The sequence below is a fragment of the Babylonia areolata genome, chromosome 10, assembly GCF_041734735.1.
Source record: "Babylonia areolata isolate BAREFJ2019XMU chromosome 10, ASM4173473v1, whole genome shotgun sequence".
Taxonomy (NCBI): Eukaryota; Metazoa; Mollusca; class Gastropoda; order Neogastropoda; family Buccinidae; genus Babylonia; species Babylonia areolata.
The window spans coordinates 17,583,618-17,608,184 of NC_134885.1; the positions used below are offsets into that span (position 1 = coordinate 17,583,618).

A 24,567-nucleotide genomic window follows, 5' to 3' on the forward strand; every position below is an offset into this window, starting at 1 on the left:
TGCCAGAGACAATCCCCAAGCCCTACAGGCCCCAGAACCTCAGGCAGGTCCTTCTCATCCTCTGGTGGGACATGAATTGGTCAAGCTGCCTGTGGGAAAGAAGAGAAACTGTGTGGCTGGTCATCCTACCCGTGTACGCTCTGGCTGGGAATGTCGTGGATGTGATGTGGGGCTCTGCCCAGAGTGTTTTGCTAACTACCACAAGAGGCCAAGGCACTAACTGTTTTCTGTGACTGAAAACAACATATTTTTCTTCAGTTTGGTGTATGTTATGTGTAATTTGACATTGTGATTGATGATTTCCACCTCTTCAAATGTGATGGCAGTGTTTTTGGATTACCTTTGTACAAATTTTCTTGGATATATTTGGAAGGATATCTCCAGCTACATTGGAGGTAAAGCTTTTTTATTGTTTTTATGAGATTCCTTAATGTTTCTAGTTTCCAGAAATGTATACTTTTACCTACCTGCAATTACTAAGAAATATACTAATGCCCTAAAACAGAGACAGGGTTGTTGCAGCTAATCGTAGTCCTATTTTAAGCGCATTTCCTTAAACTACATTATATTATAAGCAGCACTTAAAGGGTTAAGAGCAAATCTGTTGCGCCAGGTATCATTTGTATTCCATGTCTCCCCTTCTTTGATAACTCCACTGCAAATTCACCGATGAAAAAGGAAAACAGATGTGAGCTTAGCATACAACCTTGTTTAACCCCTCTTGGACACTGAAAAAAGTCTGAATAAATACCTTTGTCACGAACATATACAAGTACAGAATCGTAGATGCTTTTAACAGCCATGTAAAACTCCCGAGAGAGAGAGACAGAGACAGAGACTTAGAGAGAGAGATAGAGCACAATACAACGGTCTGCTCGGGCAACATGAAGCGTTCGTATATATATGAATTGTATATATGATTATGTACATATAGATAGATTTAGATTTACATACTGATAGATCTATATGAAATTATGTATGTATGTATTCATATATGCATGTATGTATGTATAGACAGATGTTAGAAGAGAGACAGAGCTGAATATGTGTTTTATGTTTTGATATATATATATTTTTTGTTGTTGAAGAAATGGTGATGTAAACCAGAAAGTGTGAAGAAAAAGTAGCGTTACGAAAACGCAGTTCAATAATTTATAACTGTCTCTCTCATGTGCAACATTGCGCTGGGGGAGGGGGGGGGGGGGAGTTGGTGGTGGGGGGAGCTGCTTTATTTTCTTTTTATATTATCTACATTCAAGCAGATGCAAACATGTTAAAAACCAAGCAAAAATGAATCGGTTTTCATTGTATACAGCGAATCTTACTACACGTGGGAAATTCCAGGCATAACTTAACTTTCGCTTTACTGCAGCTGAACCGTCAGAACCGACCAGTTTCCTTCAGGTGGGGAAGGAGAGGGTGATTTACCCCCACCCTTCCGCACTGCGTGTGTGCCCCAAAACGGCTTCAGCACTGTTATAGACAGTAAGAAGGGGCCTGCCGCGAGTGGTTTATCTCTCTTTTCTAATCTCCGGTGTCACTGGCAAAGTTTTGCAGAAAAATCTGCTTTGATTGTAAAACAAATACAGACGTAAAAAAAAGAAAAATATATGGGTGCAGCTGCACTGTGGTGACGCACTGTTCCCAGGAAGAAAAAGAATTTCACATGGTCTGTTCTGCCAAAAGTAATACAATAAAAGTGTAAAAAAAAACCCCATAAAACAATACAATACAATACAATACAATATAATACAATACATATATAGTAGGCCTCCTTTGGTCATGGCTGACAATGGATAGAGTATATCCGACCTAATGTCTAATTGGGCTGTCTGCTTGGACCAAGCAGCATCGCCTGGGGCTGTAGAGACCGATGCGAGAGAGACAGTCTCTGTCGCAGCGGTCACATGTGTAAGGTGATGCTGGTCTGTTGGCTGCTGTCCCTTTTCTGTGAGCTCGCTTTTCTGCTGCAGCAGCTGACAGTTTGTCCTCACCAATCCGTAGCTGATTCTTGAGAGTGCTTCTCCAGCTGTTGTGGCCATCTGCAAGGTCCTCCCAGGACTCATTGTTGATCTCAAGTGCCTTCATGTCATGTTTGCAAACGTCTTTGTATCTCAGCTGTGGGCGGCTGGTGCTTCTCTGCCCCATGGCGAGCTCTCCATAAAGGATGTCTTTTGGGATGTGACCATCTTCCATGCGGCGAACGTGGCCCAGCCAGTGCAGCCTACGCTGTCTCAGCATGGTATACATGGTCGGGAGGCCAGCGCGAGTCAGGACTTCGGTGCTTGTCACCTTGTCTTGCCAGGAGATGCTGAGTATGCGCCGTAGGCTTTTCAGGTGGAAGGTATTGAGCCTTTTCTCCTGACGAGCATGTGTGGTCCACGTCTCACTGTCATACAGCAAGGTGCTGAGGATGCAGGTGTTGTATACAGCCATCTTTGTCTTTGTGATCAGCTTGGGATTTGTCCACACTCTCTGTGTGAGGCGGGCTAGTGTTGTGACTGCCTTCCCGATCCTCTTGTCGATCTTGGTGTCAAGGGAGAGGTTGTCGGTGATGGTGGACCCAAGGTAAGTGAATTGATGGATGGCTTCAAGCTCGTACTCATCAATGGTGATGGCTGGTGGAGATGGCATGTCTTGGCCTAGGACGTTTGTCTTCTTGAGACTGATGGTCAGACCGAAATCTTTCCAGGCCTGGGAGAAGCGGTCCATTAGTGACTGCAAGTTCCGCTGGGTGTGGGTCACAACTGCGGCATCATCAGCAAAGAGCATGTCTCTGATGAGGGCTTCGCGGACTTTTGTCCTTGCTCTGAGGCGGGCGAGATTGAAGAGCCTGCCATCTGATCTGGTCCGCAGGTAGATCCCTTCTTGCACTGTGCTGAACGCATGCCTCAGTAGAAGAGCAAAGAAGATTCCAAATAGGTTGGGAGCAAGGACGCAGCCTTGTTTGACACTGCTGCGTACATCAAAGAGCTTGGAGAGGTTACCATTTAACTGCACCATCCCTTTCAAGTTGGAGTGGAAGGACTCAATCAAGCTGTGTAGTTTTGGGGGGCAGCCGATCTTTCGAAGAGCCCTGAAAAAGCCGTCTCTGCTGACTAGGTCAAAGGCCTTGGTGAGGTCAATGAATGCGACATACAGGGGCATCCTCTGCTCTCTGCACTTCTCCTGGATTTGGTGAAGGGAGAAGATCATGTCTACCGTGGATCTCTCTGCTCGGAAACTGCACTGTGATTCCGGGTAAATGCGTTCGGCCATTTTCTGCAGACGAATTAGAAGGACCCAAGCGTAGACTTTGCCTACAGTGCTGAGAAGCGAGATGCCTCTATAGTTGTTGCAGTCGCTCCTTTTGCCCTTGTTTTTGTACAGGGTGATGATCTTATGTAAAAAATATAAAACAATACAATACAGTACAATACAATACAAAATACAATAACTTTTGCCACTCTGTTTTATTTTTGTGTGTTGAAGAAGGGATAATTATTAATCTCTTCAGTGACCCATGAAGTATGTATATGTCATGAAAAATGCAGAGCTTTATTATCCGTGAGGAGCAGCGGTTAGTCACACACTGTACAGTAATTGCTGGATATTATTGTCAGTATGCCTCTCAGAAAATTTCAAGATGGTGGCAGTGAAACAGACTGGCTCATGTGGCTTGAAACAGCAGTGTGTTGCAAACACCCTTTGTGATTCTGTCACAAAGATGTTGTACAAGCTTTACAAGTCATTGAAGATACTGCATTTTGTACTTGCGATTAAAAAATCTAGTCAGATGGTTCACTTGATGTGAATGAAAGTGAGACTCCACTGAGAGATGATTTGCAGAGAGGGTGGAGGGTGGGTATTAATGTAGAGCTAGATGTTGCAATAAAAGGATGTGGAGAGTGTACAGGAGGCCAAGAATAAGTCTGTGGCTGATCTAGAGCTGACCTCAAAGACAACACATCCCCTCATTCAGGAAAAGGAGGGGGGGAGGTGAAGGTGGAATAGGGTCGTGTGTGGCTTGAATCACTGGAGAAACATGTTTTTAAAAAAATCACATTTAATTTCAAAGAAGGGGATCAGCTATTGCCTGCAGGTGAATTCCCCCTCCATCCCCCCCTGCACTGTGTGCCAGCTGGGTCACTGTTAACCTTTGATGTTATCTGTAAATGAGCTTGAGGTGAGTGGGCATGGCACAGGCAGGCATGGCATGTAAAAGATTGTGTGTGTGTGTGTGTGTGTGTGTGTGTGTGTGTTACTGTGTGTTACTTCTGTTTCTCTTGAAATAACTAGACTAAAGGAAACAGTTTGCTGACTACATTTCTACTGCCATAGCCGAGAAACTGGGTGAATAATGGGTTAAAAATGTGTAGAATTCCAGCATTTTGGTTATAAGTTACAAGTACGTGTACATCATGTACAGCAACACTAATGTTTATCCTTTATATTTTCTGGATACATTACAGCTGTTGTTACTAATATTCTAAAAACATATATTCAGGAAGTATGTGAATTGTTTTTCTCATATTTATGGTTCACTCATTTTACTTTACAAAAAGTATGGGTGATGTATACTTTCTTGCAGTAGTTTGGGTGCCAGAATTTTGTTGTTGATTATCACCCTCTACAACCAAAAACCGCCTGGCAAATAGGAAGCACAAGCCAAAATAACACCTGGCACTGAAGGGGTTAAGCTTTATTATAAAACAGAGTGAAGGGAGCAGGATTGAATAGTGTAGCGATGATGAAGATGATGTGGTGTATCACCCTGGCAGTGGATGATCGAGAGGCCTTGGGAGAGAGGATGGACACACTCATTGACACCAAGGACAAAGAACGCAAAAAGTTTGGTGAGTCTGCATCTGTCTTCTTTTCTTTTTTTTTTATGGTAACTTCTTGGCTGCATGATCGTGTGCTAAAGTGTGGTCCATAGTTGAGCTTGTGTATAGTGATTGATTTCTTGTTTTCTTTGTAGTTGAATTACTTGTGGGTGGTGTTGACAGTGTGTTGCTCGGGGATGTATTGTCTCATTCAGTGACATATCATTCATGCATATATCATACAATTCAGGGACATATTGTCTCATTCAGTGATATATCATTCATGGATATATCATATAATTCAGGGACATATTGTCTCATTCAGGGATATATCATCATTCATTGATATATCACATTTTTCAGGGACATGAGGTCTCATTCAGAGACTTATAATGTTATATCATTCATGGAGATATATCATTCTGGCCCATAATGTCTCATTCAGGAACATATCATTCATGGACTTATCATATTGTTCAAGGACATATTGTCTCATTCAGGGAATTATTATTTGGGGACATGTCTCATTTAGGAACATACTGTATCATTCAGGGACATAATTTGCACTTTTCACAAGAAATATGTGATCTGTGAGATGCACAAATGCATAGTCAACAACTGCATGTTCTTAGCAACTATCAATGATGGCTTCACAAGGATAATATGATGTAATTGTGAAAATCATGTCACTTTGTTTTGTTTGTTTCTTCCTTTTCTTCTGTCAGTGCTTTGTCATCATCATTCTTGATACCGGTGATACCAAACAAACACCGTATCTTAAAAATGTGTTCTGCTGTTGCAGTACCTCACGCGTGTGGTGGACAGTGTGTGAAAGACTCTGAGGAAGATGTGGACAAGCACACAGGAAAAAACCCTTTGCTGTTTCCACTGCTGTGTGGGTGGGAAAGGTGAGTGTTGGTTGCTCTCTCTCTCTCTCTCTCTCTCTCTCTGTCTCTTGCATGCGCAGGAGACTGAGAAACAGATCTGAACAGTGTGCTGCTATTTGAAAGCACGATTGCTTTTTGGGGTTCGCATGCAGCACACACACACGCACGCATCCTCCCTCTCTCTCTCTCTCTCTAGATCAGTGGCGGTAAAGCAGAGCAAAGAATGTGCTGTTACATATTATGAAGAAACTCTTTTTATTAAACAATGATTCTTTGGATATTTTTATTAAGATTTTCGATACCCAGATACAGCCCATTGTACAATATGGCTCAGAATTATGGGGTCTAGATTAAAATGCTACAATACAATGTGAGTCCGTTCATTTATTTGGACTGAAAAAGTTTTTAGGAGTAGAAATGAAGGCACCTAACGATTTAGTATACGGTGAGACGAACAAATATCCAGTCTATATAAATTCTGCAGTTAGATCTGTTCAATACTGGTTTAAATTACTAACAATGAATGAAAATAGACTGCCACGCAAATCCTATAATATGTTGTATGATTTAGATTCTAGAGGTAAAAGGAACTGGGCGTCAAATGTACGAATTTGTCACTGTGAACTGGGCTTTGGATATATTTGGGAATATCAAGGAGTAGGTAATGAGAATATGTTTCTGAAACTTTTTCGTCAGCGCTTGATAGACTGTAGAAGGCAAAACTGGGAAAATCATATTCAGTCAAGTGATAGATTCTGTCTCTACAGATCTCATACTTCTACATATTTAGTAAAGAATTATCTTTTGTTTAACATGGAAAGATATCTACGAGTTTTATTAACAAGATTTAGATTTGGCATTTCTGAAATTTATATGCACAGATACCGTTATAAGATTGTTGACCACACAGAGAAGTTGTGTCCTTTGTGCAAGCCGTCAAATGAAGATGGAAGTGCATTTTGTTTTGATGTGTCCTGTGTTACATGGATTTCGCGTAAGATTTATTCCAAAGAAATATTATGAACGTCCATGTTTGTTTAAATTATGTTTATTGATGGCCTCATCTGATAACGGTGTCATACGTAATCTCGCATTGTATTTACACAGAGCTTTTAAGTTAAGAGAAACGGTATTATCATAATTTCTTTAACAAATTGTGAAAATGGTGAATGTTTACTGATGGTTATGATGACATCTGCATATTGTATTATTGCCCTTCATTCATATGGAGCAATGGCCTTAAGTGAATAAATCATCTCAGTCTCACAGTCTCAGTGGTGGTAAACATGTCTTTCTCTGAATTATTGTGAGTCACACACACTGCAGAATGAAACTTTATCATTTACTAAATATAGAAAACCTTGTCTTTGTCGCATTCAATTTATGACTGAAATACGGCAAAAGAAAGCAGTATTTTTACATGGTTTTGACAGGCACGCAGCTAAAGACACTAAAAATACCACAGTTTCAGGGAATTTCAAGCTAAAATACTGACCGACAGCAAAGATAAGACTTCAAAAGATGCCAGATTTATGAAAATCTCAGTTTTCAGTACTTTGACCCTAATGATGAGGTTTTGTACAAAACTGTGACTTTAGTCAGGTTTTCACATGCTGCATCAAATATATATATATATATATATGGTTTTTTTCTTTAATAAAGAAAGGCTCTATGAGTACTTTTGGGAATCCCTATTTGTGCAGTGTAACAGGGATGATGTAGTTTCTATGAATTTGCAGACAAATCTGCAAAATGCGACCAGGTGGCAGAAAATGTGTGGTGTACCGAACGCCATGTGGACGTCGTCTGCGGACAATTGAGGAGCTGGACGACTTTCTGTCCATCACAGACTCTCAGCTGTTCATTGACCACTTCTGTTATGACCCATGGCTCCATGTGCACACAGAGTTTGTTCCTGTCAAGGTGGGTGACACCATTTAGTTGTTAGGTGATAGTGTTTGTTGATAGAATCGACCCACTGCCCTGCCATGCATGCCATAAGAGGCGACTAAGGCAGGACCACCTCGCCCGGAGGATAAAGGGGTTTGCGTAGGGTTAACTACCCTACCTGTAAAAAAGACCAGTTACAGAAGCATCGTTGACAAAGAACCAAAACATTCACCTGGGCAAGGAAGGGTCTCCGTCCCGGAGACTTATGACGCGGTGCAGTGAAAGCAGAAAGGAAGCTGCAAGGCTTACTCCCCTTCTGACACCCAGGACAACAACGCAAGTAGCCACATGGAACATCAGAACGATGTATGAAGCAGAAAGAACCATCCAAGTAGCGAGAGAGATGAAAAACTACAAGATCGGAGTGCTACGATTGAGTGAGACATGGTGGCTACAGTCAGGACAGATGAGACTTTCATCTGGAGAGCAACTGTTGTATTCAGGACACACAGAGGATGGAGCCCCCCACACTGAGGGTGTGGTCCTGATGCTGGCACCGGAGGCACAGGGGGCACTCATTGGCTGGGAACCTGTCAACTCCCACATCATCACAGCCAAGTTTACCACCAAGAAGAATGACATCAGGCTGAACATCATCCAGTGCTATGCTCCCACCAATGATGCGGAAGAACAGAAGAAAGATGACTTCTGCCAACAACTACAGACAGTGATAGACAGAAGAGGAGCCAAAGACATTACCATACTGATGGGAGATTTCAGTGCCAAGATCAGAAGGGACAACACTGGCTACGAGGAAACCATGGGGACACACGGACTGGGACAGATGAATGAGAATTGTGAGCGCTTTGCAGACCTGTGCGCCCTGAACCAGCTGGTGATAGGAGGAAGTATCTTCCCACACAAGCGCATCCAGAAGGCCACATGGAGATCCCCGAACCATGTCACGGAGAACCAGATCGACCACATCTGCATTAGCCGCAAGTTCAGGAGATCATGGCAGGATGTACAAGTGATGAGAGGAGCCGATGTGTCATCAGACCACCACCTTCTTACAATGACAGTGAGACTTCGCCTCAAGAGATTCACCAGCGCCAACAACACACGGACAAGGTACAATGTTGGACTGCTCAGAAACAAGGACACACAAGCAGCATTCCAAATCAACCTTTCCAACAGGTTCCAGCCACTACAATAGCTGATAGAAGACGTTGAGATGGACATTGAGACACAGTGGGAACACAGCAAGAAGCTCTGGCACGACACATGTGAAGAGGTCCTTGGCAAGAAGAAGACTCAGCACAAGGAATGGATCTCTGCTGACGCCATCCACAAGCTGGAAACAAGGAAAGAAGAAAACTTCGCTGGACACGAGCCGAACAAGAGCAACTAAGGCAAAGGCACAGGAAGAGTACACAGCAGCGAACAGAGATGTAAAGAAGAGCATCAAGAAGGACAAGAGGGACTATATTGATGACCTGGCCAGTCAAGCAGAGGCAGCAGCCGGACAGGGGAACCTGAAGGACCTGTACCTGGTGACCAAGAAGTTGACAGGCAAGTTCCAGCAGACAGACAAGCCAGTGAAGGATAAGAACGGGAACCCACTGACAACAACTGAGGAACAGCTGAAACGATGGGCAGAACACTTCAGGGAGCTGCTGAACCGCCCCACCCATGATGCACCACCAGACATCCCACCCGCAGAGACAGAACTGCCAGTCAGCTGCAACAAACCCTCAAAGGCAGAGATCAAGAAGGCCATCATGACTCTGAGAAATGGGAAGGCTGCAGGGCCGGACGAGATACCAGCAGAAGCCATCAAAGCAGACATGGAACAGCTGTCAACATGCTATACAGCCTCTTCAGCAAGATCTGGGAGAAGGAGGAGGTACCGGCCCAGTGGAAAGAAGGAATCATCATCAATCTGCCAAAGAAAGGAGACCTCAGGGACTGGAGCAACTACCGAGGGATCATGCTCCTGTCAACGCCACGCAAGGTTCTCAACAGGGTGCGACTGGAAAGGATGAAAGATGCCGTTGACCCCAAGCTCCAAGACCAGCAGGCAGGCTTCCGGCGGAACAAATCCTGTGCCGACTAGATCGCCAACCTGCGCATCATTGTGGAGCAGTGCTAGAGTGGAACTCCCCCCTCTACATCAACTTCATAGATTATGAAAAGGCCTTCGACAGTGTGGACAGAGAGACGCTGTGGAAGCTGCTGAGGCACTACGGAGTCCCAAAGAAGATCATCTCCCTCATCCGGTGCACCTACCAGGACATGAGCTGCAGGATTGCCCACATAGGCCAGCTGTCCGAAAATTTTGAGGTGAAGACCGGAGTTCGCCAGGGGTGCCTGCTGTCACCGTTCCTCTTCCTCCTGGTCATCGACTGGATCATGAAGACCACTACAACAGGCAGGAACAACGATATACAATGGACACTCTGGACACAGCTGGATGACCTCGACTTTGCTGACGACCTGGTGCTCCTGTTACACAACCACAGCCAGATGCAGGACAAGACCACTCGCCTGGAGACCACGTCAGCCAGGACAGGGCTCAAGATCAACAAGAAGAAGACCGAGCTAATGAAGATCAACACCACTGCCAACACACCAGTCACAGTCAGTGGAGAGCCCATCACGGAGATGGAGTCTTTCGTCTACTTGGGAAGCGTGGTTGACCGACAGGGAGGCACGGACCCGAGACGTCACAGCCAGAATTTGCAAGGCAAGAACAGCTCTCATCATGCTCAAGAACACCTGGGCATCTGGAGCGATCAGTATGAAAACCAAACTCTGCATCTTCAACTCAAATGTGAAGTCAGTTCTGCTGTATGGATGCGAGACATGGCGGACAACACAGACAATGCAGCAGAAGATTCAGACATCCTTCAACACTTGTCTGAGGCGCATCTACAAGATCCGATGGCAGGAGAAGATCCGAAACGAAGATCTGTGGGAGCGAGCGGGACAGGAACCAGTGGCCAAGCAGATACTGCGGAGGAAGTGGGGCTGGATCAGACACACCCTCAGGAAGCCAGCGTCCAGCATCACACGCCAAGCCCTGACCTGGAACCCGCAGGGAAAGAGGAAGAGAGGCCGGCCTCGCAACAGCTGGAGGTGAGATACCAAGGCAGAGCTGAAGCAGCAAGGGACCAACTGGACTGGAATGGCCAGAACAGCCCAGAACAGAGTGCGATGGCGAGGGGTCGTTGATGGCCTATGCTCCACCTGGAGGGATGGGCATAATGAATGAATGAATGATAGTGTTTGTGTTATGATGTTATGAATGCTTGTGATGTTTCTTCTTCTTCCTCTCCTCTGTGTTTGTGGGCTGCAACTCCCACGTTCACTGGTATATACACGAGTGGGCTTTTACGTGTATGTCCGTTTTTAACCCGCCATGTAGGCAGCCATACTCAGCTTTTGGGGGTGTGCATGCTGGGTACGTTCTTGTTTCTGTAACCCACCGAACGCTGACATGGATTACAGGATCTTTAACGTGCGTATTTGATCTCCTGCTTGTGTATACACACAAAGGGGGTTCAGGCACTGGCAGGTCTGCACATATTTTGACCTGGGAGATCGTAAAAATCTCCACCCTTTACCCACCAGGCGCCATCACTGTGATTCGAACCCAAGATCCTCAGATTGAAAGTCCAACGCTTTAATCATTCGGCTGCTGCACCTTTTGTGATGTTTAAATGGTTCCTTTATGATGCCAGGGGTGTGTCAAAGTATTGATGGACTCCATGGTGAAGATCTGGACTTCAGTAACATGAGTTTGACATAGAAATGTGGAATATTTCCTAATATCAGTTATATTATTTTTTGCATAGAAATGTGGGATATTTCTTTAACCCTTTCGCTGCTAGGAAAATAAGATTTAACTCACTCGATACTAACAGCGGGTATTTCCGTTGTCCGTTTCCAACCGGTTTTATACGAACAACGAGTACTGCCGTTCCGAGCTTCAAAAATTTCCACAAGTGGCGTCGTGACCCGGTGTCACAGACACAGCCATCCAGGTTACAGCCTAATTAGCATAGGTCAACCTCTGACCACTGGAGTGGCTGGCAAGTCGCTTGTTGCTGTGCTGTTGAGCTTTTTTATCGTCACCCAGGCCTTTGTGTTCAGACAAACAACAATGGCGTCACAACCCAGCATGAGTGGTACACAGAGCAGACAAGGAAGGCGTGTTTACACCCTAAGAGAAGCCGTGGAACTGGTCCAAACTGAAGGATCAGATGTCGAAGATGGTGAAGAAGACGAGGAGAGTGATTTTTTAGCATCCGAGGCGAGTGAACATGAAAGTTTGTCGGACATCGAACCTGAAGTGGAAGAGCAGAAAGGCGTGGCAAGCGATGCGGGCAGTGACAGTGAAAGAGAGGCAGGCGCACACGGCCTACTGGCTGACCAGAGCATGGACACTTTTCTGAAGTTTATGAGCAAAGAGTGGCATGAGGATTTTAGTTTTTTCCCTGCCATACCACCATACACGGACCAAGAACTGCACGGACTGCAATTACAAGGGATGACTGGCCACGCCCCTATAGACTTTTATGACGCGATATTCGACAACGCGATCATGACGCATATCGTTGAAGAAACGAACCGATATGCCACTCAGTCCCTTCAACAGAAAGGTGTTCTGCCACCCCACAGTCTCTTTCGGAAGTGGAAGAACACCACAGAGAATGAAATAACTGGTTTCTTGGTGATACTCATACACATGGGTCTCGCCCATAAACCACAAGTTGCTGACTACTGGTCAACCAACCCTATCCTGGTATCACCATTTGCTGCCAACATCATGTCCAGGGATAGATTCAGTCTACTTCTGGCCATGCTGCATGTCTCGAACAATGAAGAATATATTCCTCGGGGAGAAGAAAACCACAATCCTCTCCACAAAATCCAGCCTGTCTACACCCATCTGCGAGACAGATTCAAGGCCCTCTACATCCCAGAGGAAAACATCTGCCTTGTTGAGGCAATGTGCCCATGGCGGGGGAAGCTGAGCTTCAGGGTGTACATGAAGGACAAGCCTGTCAAGTGGGGGATCAAACTATATGAGCTGTGTGAGTCATCATCAGCTTATGTGTTTGACTTCGAAATTTTTGGTAACGTCCCCAACATCAGCAACAAACCGGTCAATGTGGTAATGAGAATAGCAGAGCCCCTCCTGAATAAAGGCCGGACAGTCTACGTAGATAATTATTACTGCTGCCCTGAGCTGGCGGAGAAGCTGGTGATGCAAGATACTCACTGTGTTGGGACTGTGCGGCCGAACAGGAAGGGAATGCCCAGACAGCTGGTTTCTGCAGCCCCACCACGTGGCCATGTATACGCTTTACGCCAAGGTATGTTGTCATTTTATTGACTCACTTGTGTAAACAAAGTGAGTCTATGTTTTAACCCGGTGTTCGGTTGTCTGTGTGTGTGTCTGTGTGTCTGTGTGTCCGTGGTAAACTTTAACATTGACATTTTCTCTGCAACTACTTTGTCAGTTAACACCAAATTTGGCATAAAAATAGGAAAAATTCAGTTCTTTCCAGTCATCTTGTTTAAAACAATATTGCGCTTCTGGGATGGGCACAAAAAAATAAAGAATGAAGCCTAATTATATGCAAACTGCATTTACTGTTATATTTATATTTTTTGTATTCTCTAAACTTGGCACTTTGATCTGATATTCTGACCCAACAGCTAGAGCAGTCATTATTATCATTTTTGGTTCAAACAGGAACTTCTTTTGCTAAGCATGGAAGTTTTATTTATTTTGCAAATGTTTTGGTGCAGATAGTAAAGAAGGGAAATTACTCTGTAATGCTAGTGGAGTTAATTTGCTTTAAACTGATCTTTCTCATCTTAAACATTACATTTTGAAACAAGAGAGGCAAGGCCTTGTGATGCACTTTTTTTTTTTTTTTAAATGCAAGTTTTTTATGTATTGAGTATAATTTCAAAATGTAATGTTTAAGATGAGAAAGATCAGTTTAAAGCAAACTAAGTTCCCAGCAGAGTAATTTCCCTTGTTTTACTGCCTACACCAAAACGTTTGCAATAAATAAAACTTCCATGCTTCGCAAAAGAAGTTCCTGTTTGAACAAAAAATGAAAATAATGACAGATCTTTTGTTGGGTCGAATATCAGATCAAAGTGCCAAGTTTAGAGAATACAAAAAATATAAATATAACAGTAAATGCATTGTACTCAATACATAAAAAGCTTGGATTTTTTTAAAGTGTATCACAAGTGAGTCTTGAAGGCCTTGCCTTTCTTGTTTATCATGAGTTTGTTTCCCTATCATAATATGCAATAATTTATAAATCATACATCCTCCAGGATATACTTTTTTCCACATATGGTTGTGTTACAACTGATATTATGAATATGATCTGTTCATTTGTACTTCATCTACATCACATATACAAATACTGTTGACACATCTGTGGTGTGTGTAAAGGTACACAGGCATTGTTGAGTTTGTGGATGTGTGTGTGTGCATGTGTGTGTGTGTGTGTGTGCATTTATGTGTGTTGTGTGTGTGTGTGTGTGTGTGTGTACATGACTGTGTGTGTGTGTGAGTAAGTGTGCATTAGTGGTGGTGGTGGTGGTAGTGGTGTGTGTGTGTTTTCTTTTCCACTGCAACTGTTTCCCTAATTCTCTGTGTACATGTGTTATAGGTGCAGTAGGTGTCCTGAAGTGGATGGACAAGAAGGCAGTGCACCTGATCACCACCAAGATAGACCCAGCTGAGATGGAGGAGGTCACCACAAGGACAGGCAGGAAACTGAAGCCTAAAGCTGTCCAAGATTATATTGTCAACATGGCTGGAGTTGACCGCAGTGACCAGCTCATGGCCTACATGCCGCTCAACCGGAAGACAATGAAGTGGTGGAAAAAATTATTTTTTCACCTCTTCACTCTGTCACTTATTCAGGCATCCATCCTCCATGACAAGTACCAGAGGAGTCAAGGAGGATCTAGGATGTCCCTGAAAAAGTTCATTGTCATAATTGGCAATGAACTCAATGCCAGGTATCAAGCTGGTGTTGCTGCTGACCAAGCCACTGCCCAGGCTGCTGCCCAGGTCATCGCCCAGCCCATTGCCCAGCCTGCTGCCCAGCCCCGTCCTCCAGGACTTGTGCCCACCCCACAGGCTCGCCTTCAAGGTGCACACTTTTCCACTGTTCTTCCTCTGCGACCCAGTGGAAAGAAGAACTTCAGGAAATACCATGTTTGTACTGCACGGCGCAAATGCTATCCTGAGGTGAAATTTCGGGAAAGCCCAAACTGGTGCGCAAAATGTGGTGTAACTTTGTGTGATAAGCTGTGCCAGGGAAGAGACATAACTTGTTTTCAAGTGTATCACACCATTGCAGATTATGCAAATTATTAGAAGAGATTTATGTGCTTTTTTTCTTTTTTCTTTTTTCTTTTTTTCTTTTTTTTTTCCATGTGTAGACTGTGGCTGTTTTGGATATCAAATAGTGAGGTTTTTGGCCCTATGATTAATGTTAGTGTATTCTTACAGTACAGAAATTTTCAAATGATTACCAGTGTGATGTGTGTGAAAAACAGCTTTTTTTTTTTCAAGAACAGTGTGGATTACCTAGACAAGAAAGATCATCGTAAAGGATACCCCAACTCCATCCAACTACAGACAGAGTACCACAGATTGAAGAGCTGCTTACTGTGCTTATTCACTATATCAATAATCATGTCTCCAAATTTCAAGACTGTGTGACATCTCTTTTTCTTTTTTTTCTTTTTTTTTCAGACCATGGTTAACCTACTGTTTTGAAGAATGCCACTTGACAAATTACCAATTAGCAACTTTTATGATATTTATTTTAACTCATTTGTATGATGCAGAAACTCTCAAACAGCCATTTTTTTACACTCTACAGGGTTTGACAATGCAGTTTATGTGGAAAATAACCCTTTTTTCAACAATGCTGTGAATTTCATCACTATGATGTGCAACCACCCTCAATTTTGTTATCGTAAAAAAGGTAATCCTATTTATCTCTGGCTGCAAAAGGTGAACCATAACAGTAAGAGCTTTGAAAGTTTGTGCTCTTCTTGTTCACTTTATCTGTAATAATGTCTCCAAATTTCAAAACCATGTGTCTTTTATTTATTTTTTTTATGAATTGTTTTCAAACCATACTGTTGCCTTGTGTACTAAAGAATGCCGTATGACAAATTGCCAATTGGCCACTTGCATGTTATTTATTTTTGCTCATTTGTATAATGCAGAAACTCTCAAATAGCCATTTTTTTACATTCTACAGGGTTTCTCAATGTGATTTATGTGGAAAATAACCCTTCTTTCAACAATGCTGTGAATTTCATCACTATGATATGCAACCACCCTCAATTTTGTTATCGTAAAAAAGGTAATCCTATTTATCTCTGGCTGCAAAAGGTGAACCATAACAGTAAGAGCTTTGAAAATTTGTGCTCTTCTTATTCACTTTATCTGTAATAATGTCTCCAAATTTCAAAACCATGTGTCTTTTATTTTTTTTTTATGAATTGTTTTCAAACCATACTAATGCCTTGTGTACTAAAGAATGCCGTATGACAAATTACCAATTGGCCACTTGCATGTTATTTTTTTTTGCTCATTTGTATGATGCAGAAACTCTGAAATAGTCTTTTTTTTTTTTTACATTCTACAGGGTTTCTCAATGTGATCTATGTGGAAAATAACCCTTCTTTCAACAATGCTGAAAATTTTCCTTCAATGCATTTGGAACCACCCTCAATTTCGTTGTTGTAAAAAAACTATGTTTTATCACTCCAGCTACAAAAAATGAACCATGAAAGTAAGGGCTATGAAACTTAGCACCATGCTTATTCCATTTATCAATAAACATGTCTCAAAATTTCAAGTCATTGTGTTTTGTCATTATTTTTTGGTGATTTTTAAAAAAACCTATACAAACGCCCAGTATCCACAGGAACATGTGATTACAAAAAGCCCAGTATCGAGTGAGTTAAGTGAAATCTATTTGCCAGGGTTTTTTCCACAAAAAAAATGGGTATAAATTTTCAAAAAATTCTGTGCTCTTTGTTATTGGAGAAAGACCCATAAAAGTATGTATTTTCTGAAAGGGAAATGAATAAAGAATACAAAACACATGATGTTTTCCCATTTTATATATTTTTAGTAACATGCTGTTGTTTTGAAATCAGTGTTTTTGTTTTTTGTCACATTTTCAACTTGTTCATTACAAACATTAGTCAGGTAATTTGCACTAAAATATCATATTTTCTGGACAAATGGATATCTGCACACAAAAAATCATACTAGAACAACCACAATATAAAAAAACTGAAAAAGAAATAGATACATAATGCATTGTGACTTCTGCAAGTGATAATATGGATGTGAGGCCACGCCCCCTCCGTCTCCACCCCCCTCCTCTTTACCCCTCTCACACAGTCACATTATCCAGTTCTCATCAGACCGCGTTGGCTGAGTGCCAAGAAAATAGCTCACACTGTGTCCTGCTAAAAATTTGGTGACTTCTGTTGTCTGCTAGAGCTGAACAGCCGGCATCACTCACTGATAGTCGTATCTTGTCCACTCTCTTGATTGCTCCCTTTATCTTCTATCAAATCGTCCTATAAATGTTCACCACTGTCTTCTCCTTCGAATTTATGCTTCAATTCTTTCTGAGCATCAGCTAAAGAAAGTAATCTTGGTTGATTAAGTTCGCCACAATCGCATGTCTTGAGCACAGAGGCAGTCCGACATTTTGTTGAGCGAGCGAGGAGAGGAGCCAGGCAAAGACTGCGGCCAGTAACCCAACCAAAACGTTCAAATAAAGGATTGCCTTATGACGCAGATGGTGTTTCTAGCTATGAATAGAATCTAGAAAGATTCCCCAAGCTAAAGCTACCAGCATTTTTGTCAGTGAACTAAATGCAAAGTAGGGAAAAGTCAGAATATTTCGATAACGAGTTATCTTGTCATTGTGGCAGCGAAGCGTACATGCTTTCCATGACGAGTTATCTCGTCATATAGGCAGCCTAGGGGTTAAATCAGTTACATTCTTTACCGTTTGTGAATTTACAGTATGGAAAGCTGTGTGGCAGTTAAAAATACTCCATGATGAAGATAGTATGAGAGTGTGATTGAGGAACATAGAACATTTCATGATCTCTGTTTTGATGGAGGAACAAAGAACATTTTATTAACTTTGCAATATCAAAGGAATAGAAAGGAACCATGAAGGTAGATAGTGTTTGTGTCATACAAACATTTTTGTGGGTTATCTTAATTTGAGATTGCCATTTCTTGACTTGAAGATGAAGACATGAAGGTGTATGTGTTGCAGACATTCTGTGACATCAAAGACCTATCGTACGGCAAGGAGAAGGTTCCTATATCCTGTGTCAACGCCATCGACCGCCAGTACCCAGACTATGTAGAATACTCCAGTTTCAGGATTCCTGCCAAAGGGGTAAAAATCCCTCTGAATGAAGAGTTCCTGCAGTGTTGTGATTGCACAGATAACTGCAAGGTGAGGAGATTTCAGCGGATTTTTCTTATCTATGTTGAAGCAGGCATATCAGTTGTGTGCTTTGGTGAAAGAGAGTGTGCACATGTCATTGTGCGTGTGCTCATGTTAGAGAATCTGTGAGGAAGCTGTTGAGCGATGGTGTGCATGTCTGCACTTTTTCTCCTATGATCGAGTTTAACAGTTCACGAGTTGAAGTTAAGAACAGGAAAGATTAGTCCCTTGACTGCTGCTGATCAGTTTACTTGTCATTGAAGGCTCACTGTGTTCAGTTTACTTGTCATTGAAGGCTCACTGTGATCGGTTTACTTGTCATTGAAGGCACTGTGATTGGTTTACTTGTCATTGAAGGCTCACTGTGTTCAGTTTACTTGTCATTGAAGGCTCACTGTGATCGGTTTACTTGTCATTGAAGGCACTGTAATCGGTTTACTTGTCATTGAAGGCTCACTGTGATAAGACTGTCAGTCATCATTCTCTGTCTGGATTTCTTCCTCCAGGGATTGTTTTACTTTTGTTCAGCAAAATCAGCTACATCACTCAAAAACTTGTGTACACACACAAAAAAGTTGCACTTAAGATTCATGCCACACTGATCTGACTTCTAAAGGTTCATCAGTTCAGGGGTTGAAGGAAAGGGTCAAATTTGTGTGCACAGTGAAATGCCTCTTGCTTGCTGCGGTGTTTTCAGTTTCTATGCCTTCCTTTGAAGACCCAGACACATTTTTTCCCTGCTGGTTCCACATGGATTCTGAGAAAGACACATGGAATCCTGTTCCCTTTTTTGAGTCTTTCTGTCTTTCCTTGTTACTTTATTTGGACTCCAACTTTTTGACTGATTGAGTGCTGGATATCAGTGTGAATAGATAGAGAAATTCAGTGAATGAATATTCAGTTGATAGTGTGTGTGTGTGTGTGTGTTCTTTTTATAATTGATTTTCAAAACACTAATGATAATGATGATGAATTTCCAAAGGATCGATCAAAGTGTGCCTGCCAGCAGCTGACAGTGGAGAACACGACGTGGATTGGGGAGACAGATCCCAATGCTGGCTATCACCACCGACGTCTGAAGGAACCCATTTTCACAGGGTGAGGGGCCTCTCTCCTCTGTGTGTTGTTGGTCTGAAAATTGAGGTGGACCATGGATAGACCATGGATATAGCAGTCTGCATGTGTGCCTGTTGTGTGATAATCTGTCCTGTAGTTAGTATTACCTTACAACTTACTGACCATATTTTCAGAGTCTGATTTGCTTTCTGTTTTCTCGTTGCACATCTTGCTGTGTATGGCAGTGTGGAATTGTATGATGTCCTTTCTGTTCTATAAGTGAGCCATCCAGTGGAAGTTGGGTGGTTACTGTCCCATTTGTTGACTGCATTAGAGGAGCTTGATGATGTGGGTGGAGTCATTGTGCTGATTGATGTGTTCTGTGTGTGTCCACAGAGTAGTGGAGTGTAATTCTCGCTGTAAGTGTGACCAGCGCTGCAGAAACCGGGTGGCGCAGAATGGACTTAGCTGTCGTCTTCAGGTCTTCAAAACAGAAAAACGGTAATGGAGTGTGACAGAGATTTCAGTATGTCTCATTTTGATAATTGTGAAATTCTGTGGAGATTGGGGATGGTGGTTAGAGGATGGGGAAGATAATTGATAACAAGAAAACTGATGCTGTGGAAAGGAAGTGTGATAAATCAATCAGTGGCATGTCAGCCAAGAACTGTGATTGAAAATATCCACAAAAACAGACCATTTACTCCAAAATGATATGGGATGTTAGTCTTCTTTATGGAGCAAACGTTTGGAATATCATTGTGCAATTTGATGGATATTTACACAGAGGCACACACACACACATACACACACATACGCATATACACATGCACACAAACACACGCACACTCTCTCTCATATTCACATATGCATGTACACAGACAGACACAAACACACACACTCACACACACATGCACATGCACCCATACACACACCCATACACATACATCACACACAAACACACGCACAATCTCTCTCTCTCACACATTCACATATGCATGTACACAGACACACACACACACACACATACACACACACACACACACACACTGAAGAAACATTGATGGTGTTCAGGGGCTGGGGTCTACGCTGCTTGAATGACATCCCCAAAGGAGGCTTCATTTGTATTTATGCTGGACAGCTGCTGACCGACATGGGGGCCAATGATGTGAGCAACACAAACCTCTTATCTTCTGTTTTTTCTTTCTTCCATTCTTGTCAATTTCAAGTTAAATTCTTTTTTATGTTTTTGTTTTATCAGTGAATAGACATTTAAAAAAAAAAAGTTTTCTTAAGTAAAACACAAACTTGTTTAGAACAGACATTTTGGAGAGGATTTTATAGAGCATTACAGAAAAATAGGACTGTAAAACAAACCAGAAAAATGTAACAAGTCAAAATTTTTTTTAGCATTTGTTGTTGATGATGACTTCGAGATATAATTTGTGAAGGTCATATCATTTCAGTTCTTTACAAGCACAAACATGCTGATGGCTTATGAGTCCAACTGAAGGTCGGCAGACTCTTCCACAACAGCTGCAGGGGAATGTCTGGTCTGTTGTTGGTTCAGTTTGTCCCCTGTTATCCCGCCTTCAGGCTGGTTTGACATCTTGTCTCAAAGGTGCTGGCTGCTTCATGGATGGTGTGGTGCCAGGCACTTCAGTCAGCGGCTTGGGTTGATGTCACAGAATGTGGGGGCCTTCTTCAGCATGTAGCGCTTCTGGGGTGCTCCTCTGTTGTGGTGGCCAGATGGCAGTTCACCGAACAGAATGATCTTAGTCTTTCATTCTGGAGATGTGTCATACTTTGCACAGCTGGATTTTCAGCTGTATGGCCTCAGTGCTGGTAATTTTGGCTCTCTTGAGCACCTCAATGTTGGTGGTGATGTCACCCCAGTGGAACGTCAGGATGGTGGCAGTGTTCATGGAATCTCTCCAGGGGGTGGATGTGACTGCGGTAGGTGACCCAAGACTCAGAGTTGTAAAGAAGGGTGATCAACACCATGGCTCTGTAGACGCTGATTTGTCTCTGTTTTGAGGTGTTCGTAGTGAGGCCTTACAAAGGCACTTTCTGCCTTGGCCAGTGTGTTGTCCACTTCCTTGTCAATTCTGGCTTAGTGGAGATGATGCTTCCGAGGTAGCAGAACTGCTGGACAGTGTTTAGTTTTGTCTGCTTTATTAAGATACTATGTGGACTCTGTTCCAATAGGGGGGCCAGGCTGGTGAAGAACTTCAGTTTTCTTCACACTGACATCAAGACCAAAAAGGTCAGCAGCTTCTGCGAAACAGGAAGTGATATGTTGTAATACCCTTTCAGTGTGTGCATTGGCAAAGAGAAGCTTTGGGATCACGGTCTCCAGTGGATTTAAAAGGTTTCTGTCAGTGTGGAAGTGGATGCAGACCCCTTTTGTTTTGTTAGCCTTTTTTTGTCCTTTTGTTTTACGTTGTTAAAAATCCAAATCTTCCAATTTGTATATTGCAGTCTTCACAGTTTTCACATAAATATTCCTTCCATAACCTTATGTACTAAATGAACCTTTACTGCTGAACCATTTTGTTTTGCTGTTTGTGTTTCTCCAATTTAGTTGAAGAAATCAAAAGCAGAAGTAGTCTGACAAAAGTAAGAAGATTTTTTCCTCATTCTGCATTGATCAACAGTAAAAGTGATTTTGCCTTTAGGATTCCTGATTGCTTGCAAGGCCTTCCTCAGGCAACTGAAGATGGGGGTATTACATCTAGATGCAAGGCCTTGGTCTTGTGTCTCGTGATCCAAGTGCTGCTCAGTGGATGTTGAGGGTTGTCCAGGGTTGGCTTTCATTGCATGATCCCCCGGGTTTCTCCTGGAGCACACCAGCACAGAGCCAGCAGTGTCAGAACACTAAAAACACTGGACAAAAGATTCCTTGGAAAAACAATCAATATCTCTGCCACAGAAATGAAAAACTGACAGGTTGGCAAGCAGTACGGTGCTGAATACCTGGCAGAGCTGACACAGGTTTGTGTGATGTGACAGGATGGTGATGAATACCTGGCAGAGCTGACACAGGTTTGTGTGATGTGACAGGATGGCAAGCAGTACGGTGCTGAATACCTGGCAGAGCTGACACAGGTTTTTGTGATGTGACAGGATGGCAAGCAGTACGGTGCTGAATACCTGGCAGAGCTGACACAGGTTTTTGTGATGTGACAGGATGGTGATGAATACCTGGCAGAGCTGACACAGGTTTGTGTGATGTGACAGGATGGTGATGAATACCTGGCAGAGCTGACACAGGTTTGTGTGATGTGTAATGAATACCTGGCAGAGCTGACACAGGTTTGTGTGATATGTGATGTGACAGGACGGCAAACAGTACGGTGATGAATACCTGGCAGAGCTGGACTTCATTGAGGTGGTGGAGCGTCAGAAGGAGGGCTATGAGAGTGATGTGGAGGACCCCGATAACATCATCAATGACAATGCTGAGGAAGACGATGAAGACTACCACAGTGATAATGCAGAGAACGACATGGCCACTTCCAGTGACAGGTGAATGGATTTGACTGTTTTGCTCTTTCATTTGCCTTGTTGGTATGGTGTGAAATGTGCTGAAATTCACAATAAACATTTCTGCCTGCTATTCATTTCTATTTTTTTCGCTTTTTTTGTTTTACTTCTTTTTTTTCCACATCCAAATACTTCTTTTCATATTTTTCCTAAGAGGATTTTTTTGTTCTTGAAAGAATGACATGTTTTCTATTGGTTTTCAGTGACTGTCATGGTTATGGATTAGGTGTGTTTTCAGTGACTGTCATGATTATGGATTGACTGTAATATGGTTATGGATTAGGTGTGTTTTCAGTGACTGCCATAATTATGGATTGGCTGTAATATGGCTATGGAGAAGGTGTGTTTTTAGTGACTGTCATGGTTATGGATAAGGTGTGTTTTCAGCGACTGTCATGATTATGGATTGGCTGTAATATGGCTATGGATTAGGTGTGTTTTCAGTGACTGTCATGATTGTTGTTTGGCTGTAATATGGCTGTGGATTAGGTGTGTTTTCAGTGACTGTCATCATTATGGATTGGGTGCAATATGGCTATGGATTAGGTGTGTTTTCAGTGACTGTCGTGATTATGGATTGGCTGTAATATGGCTATGGATTAGGTGTGTTTTCAGTGACTGTCATGGTTATGGATTAGGTGTGTTTTCAGTGACTGTCATGGTTATGGATTAGGTGTGTTTTCAGTGACTGTCGTGATTATGGATTGGGTGTAATATGGTTTTGGATTTGGTGTGTTTTCAGTGACTGTCGTGATTTTGGATTGGGTGTAATATGGCTATGGATTAGGCGTGTTTTCAGTGACTGTCGTGATTATCGATTAGCTATAATATGGCTATGGATTATGTGTGTTTTCAGTGACTGTCATGGTTATGGATTAGGTGTAATATGGCTATGGATTAGGTGTGTTTTCAGTGACTGTCATGGTTATGGATTAGGTGTAATATGGCTGTGGATTAGGTGTGTTTTCAGTGACTGTCATGGTTATGGATTGGGTGTGATATGGCTATGGATTAGGTGTGTTTTCAGTGACTGTCATGATTATGGATTACATGTAATGTGGCTGTGGATTCAGTGTCTGTCATGTTTATGGATTGGCTGTATTATGGCTATGGATTAGGTGTGTTTTCAGTGACTGTCATGATTGTTGTTTGGCTGTAATATGGCTATGGATTAGGTGTGTTTTCAGTGACTGTCCTGATTATGGATTAGGTGTAATATGGCTATGGATTAGGTGTGTTTTCAGTGACTGTCATGGTTATGGATTGGCTGTAATATGGCTATGGATTAGGTGTGTTTTCAGCGACTGTTATGATTATGGATTAGGTGTAATGTGGCTATGGATTAGGTGTGTTTTCAGTGACTGTCATGGATATGGATTAGGTGTAATGTGGCTGTGGATTAGGTGTGTTTTCAGTGACTGCCATGGTTATGGATTGGGTGTAATATGGCTATGGTTTAGGTGTGTTTTCAGTGACTGTCGTGATTATGGATTGTGTATAATATGGCTGTGGATTAGGTGTGTTTTCAGTGACTGTCGTGATTATGGATTGTGTATAATATGGCTATGGATTAGGTGTGTTTTCAGTGACTGTCGTGATTATGGATTGGGTGTAATGTGGCTATGGATTAGGTGTGTTTTCAGTGACTGTCGTGATTATGGATTAGCTGTAATATGGCTATGGATTAGGTGTGTTTTCAGTGACTGTCGTGATTATGGATTAGGTGTAATGTGGCTGTGGATTAGGTGTGTTTTCAGTGACTGTCATCATTATGGATTGGGTGCAATATGGCTATGGATTAGGTGTGTTTTCAGTGACTGTCGTGATTAT

The 24,567-nt window shown here is 42.5% G+C and overlaps 1 protein-coding gene across 4 annotated transcripts in view; it reads left to right on the top strand.

The window, feature by feature from the left end:
• Positions 1-24,567, top strand: part of LOC143286836 (histone-lysine N-methyltransferase SETDB1-like) — a 107,401-nt gene that overhangs the window by 65,118 nt on the left and 17,716 nt on the right. For all 4 annotated transcript variants that reach the window (XR_013055864.1, XR_013055865.1, XM_076594664.1 and 1 more), the window contains exons 17-24: positions 4,761-4,835; positions 5,608-5,713; positions 7,432-7,615; positions 17,959-18,144; positions 19,118-19,233; positions 19,588-19,692; positions 20,266-20,359; positions 22,532-22,719. Coding sequence is in view for 2 of the 4 variants with exons in the window: in XM_076594664.1 (XP_076450779.1) it covers positions 4,761-4,835; positions 5,608-5,713; positions 7,432-7,615; positions 17,959-18,144; positions 19,118-19,233; positions 19,588-19,692; positions 20,266-20,359; positions 22,532-22,719 (1,054 nt within the window). In the remaining 2 variants the exon portion in view is untranslated. The remainder of the gene's footprint in view (positions 1-4,760; positions 4,836-5,607; positions 5,714-7,431; positions 7,616-17,958; positions 18,145-19,117; positions 19,234-19,587; positions 19,693-20,265; positions 20,360-22,531; positions 22,720-24,567) is intronic.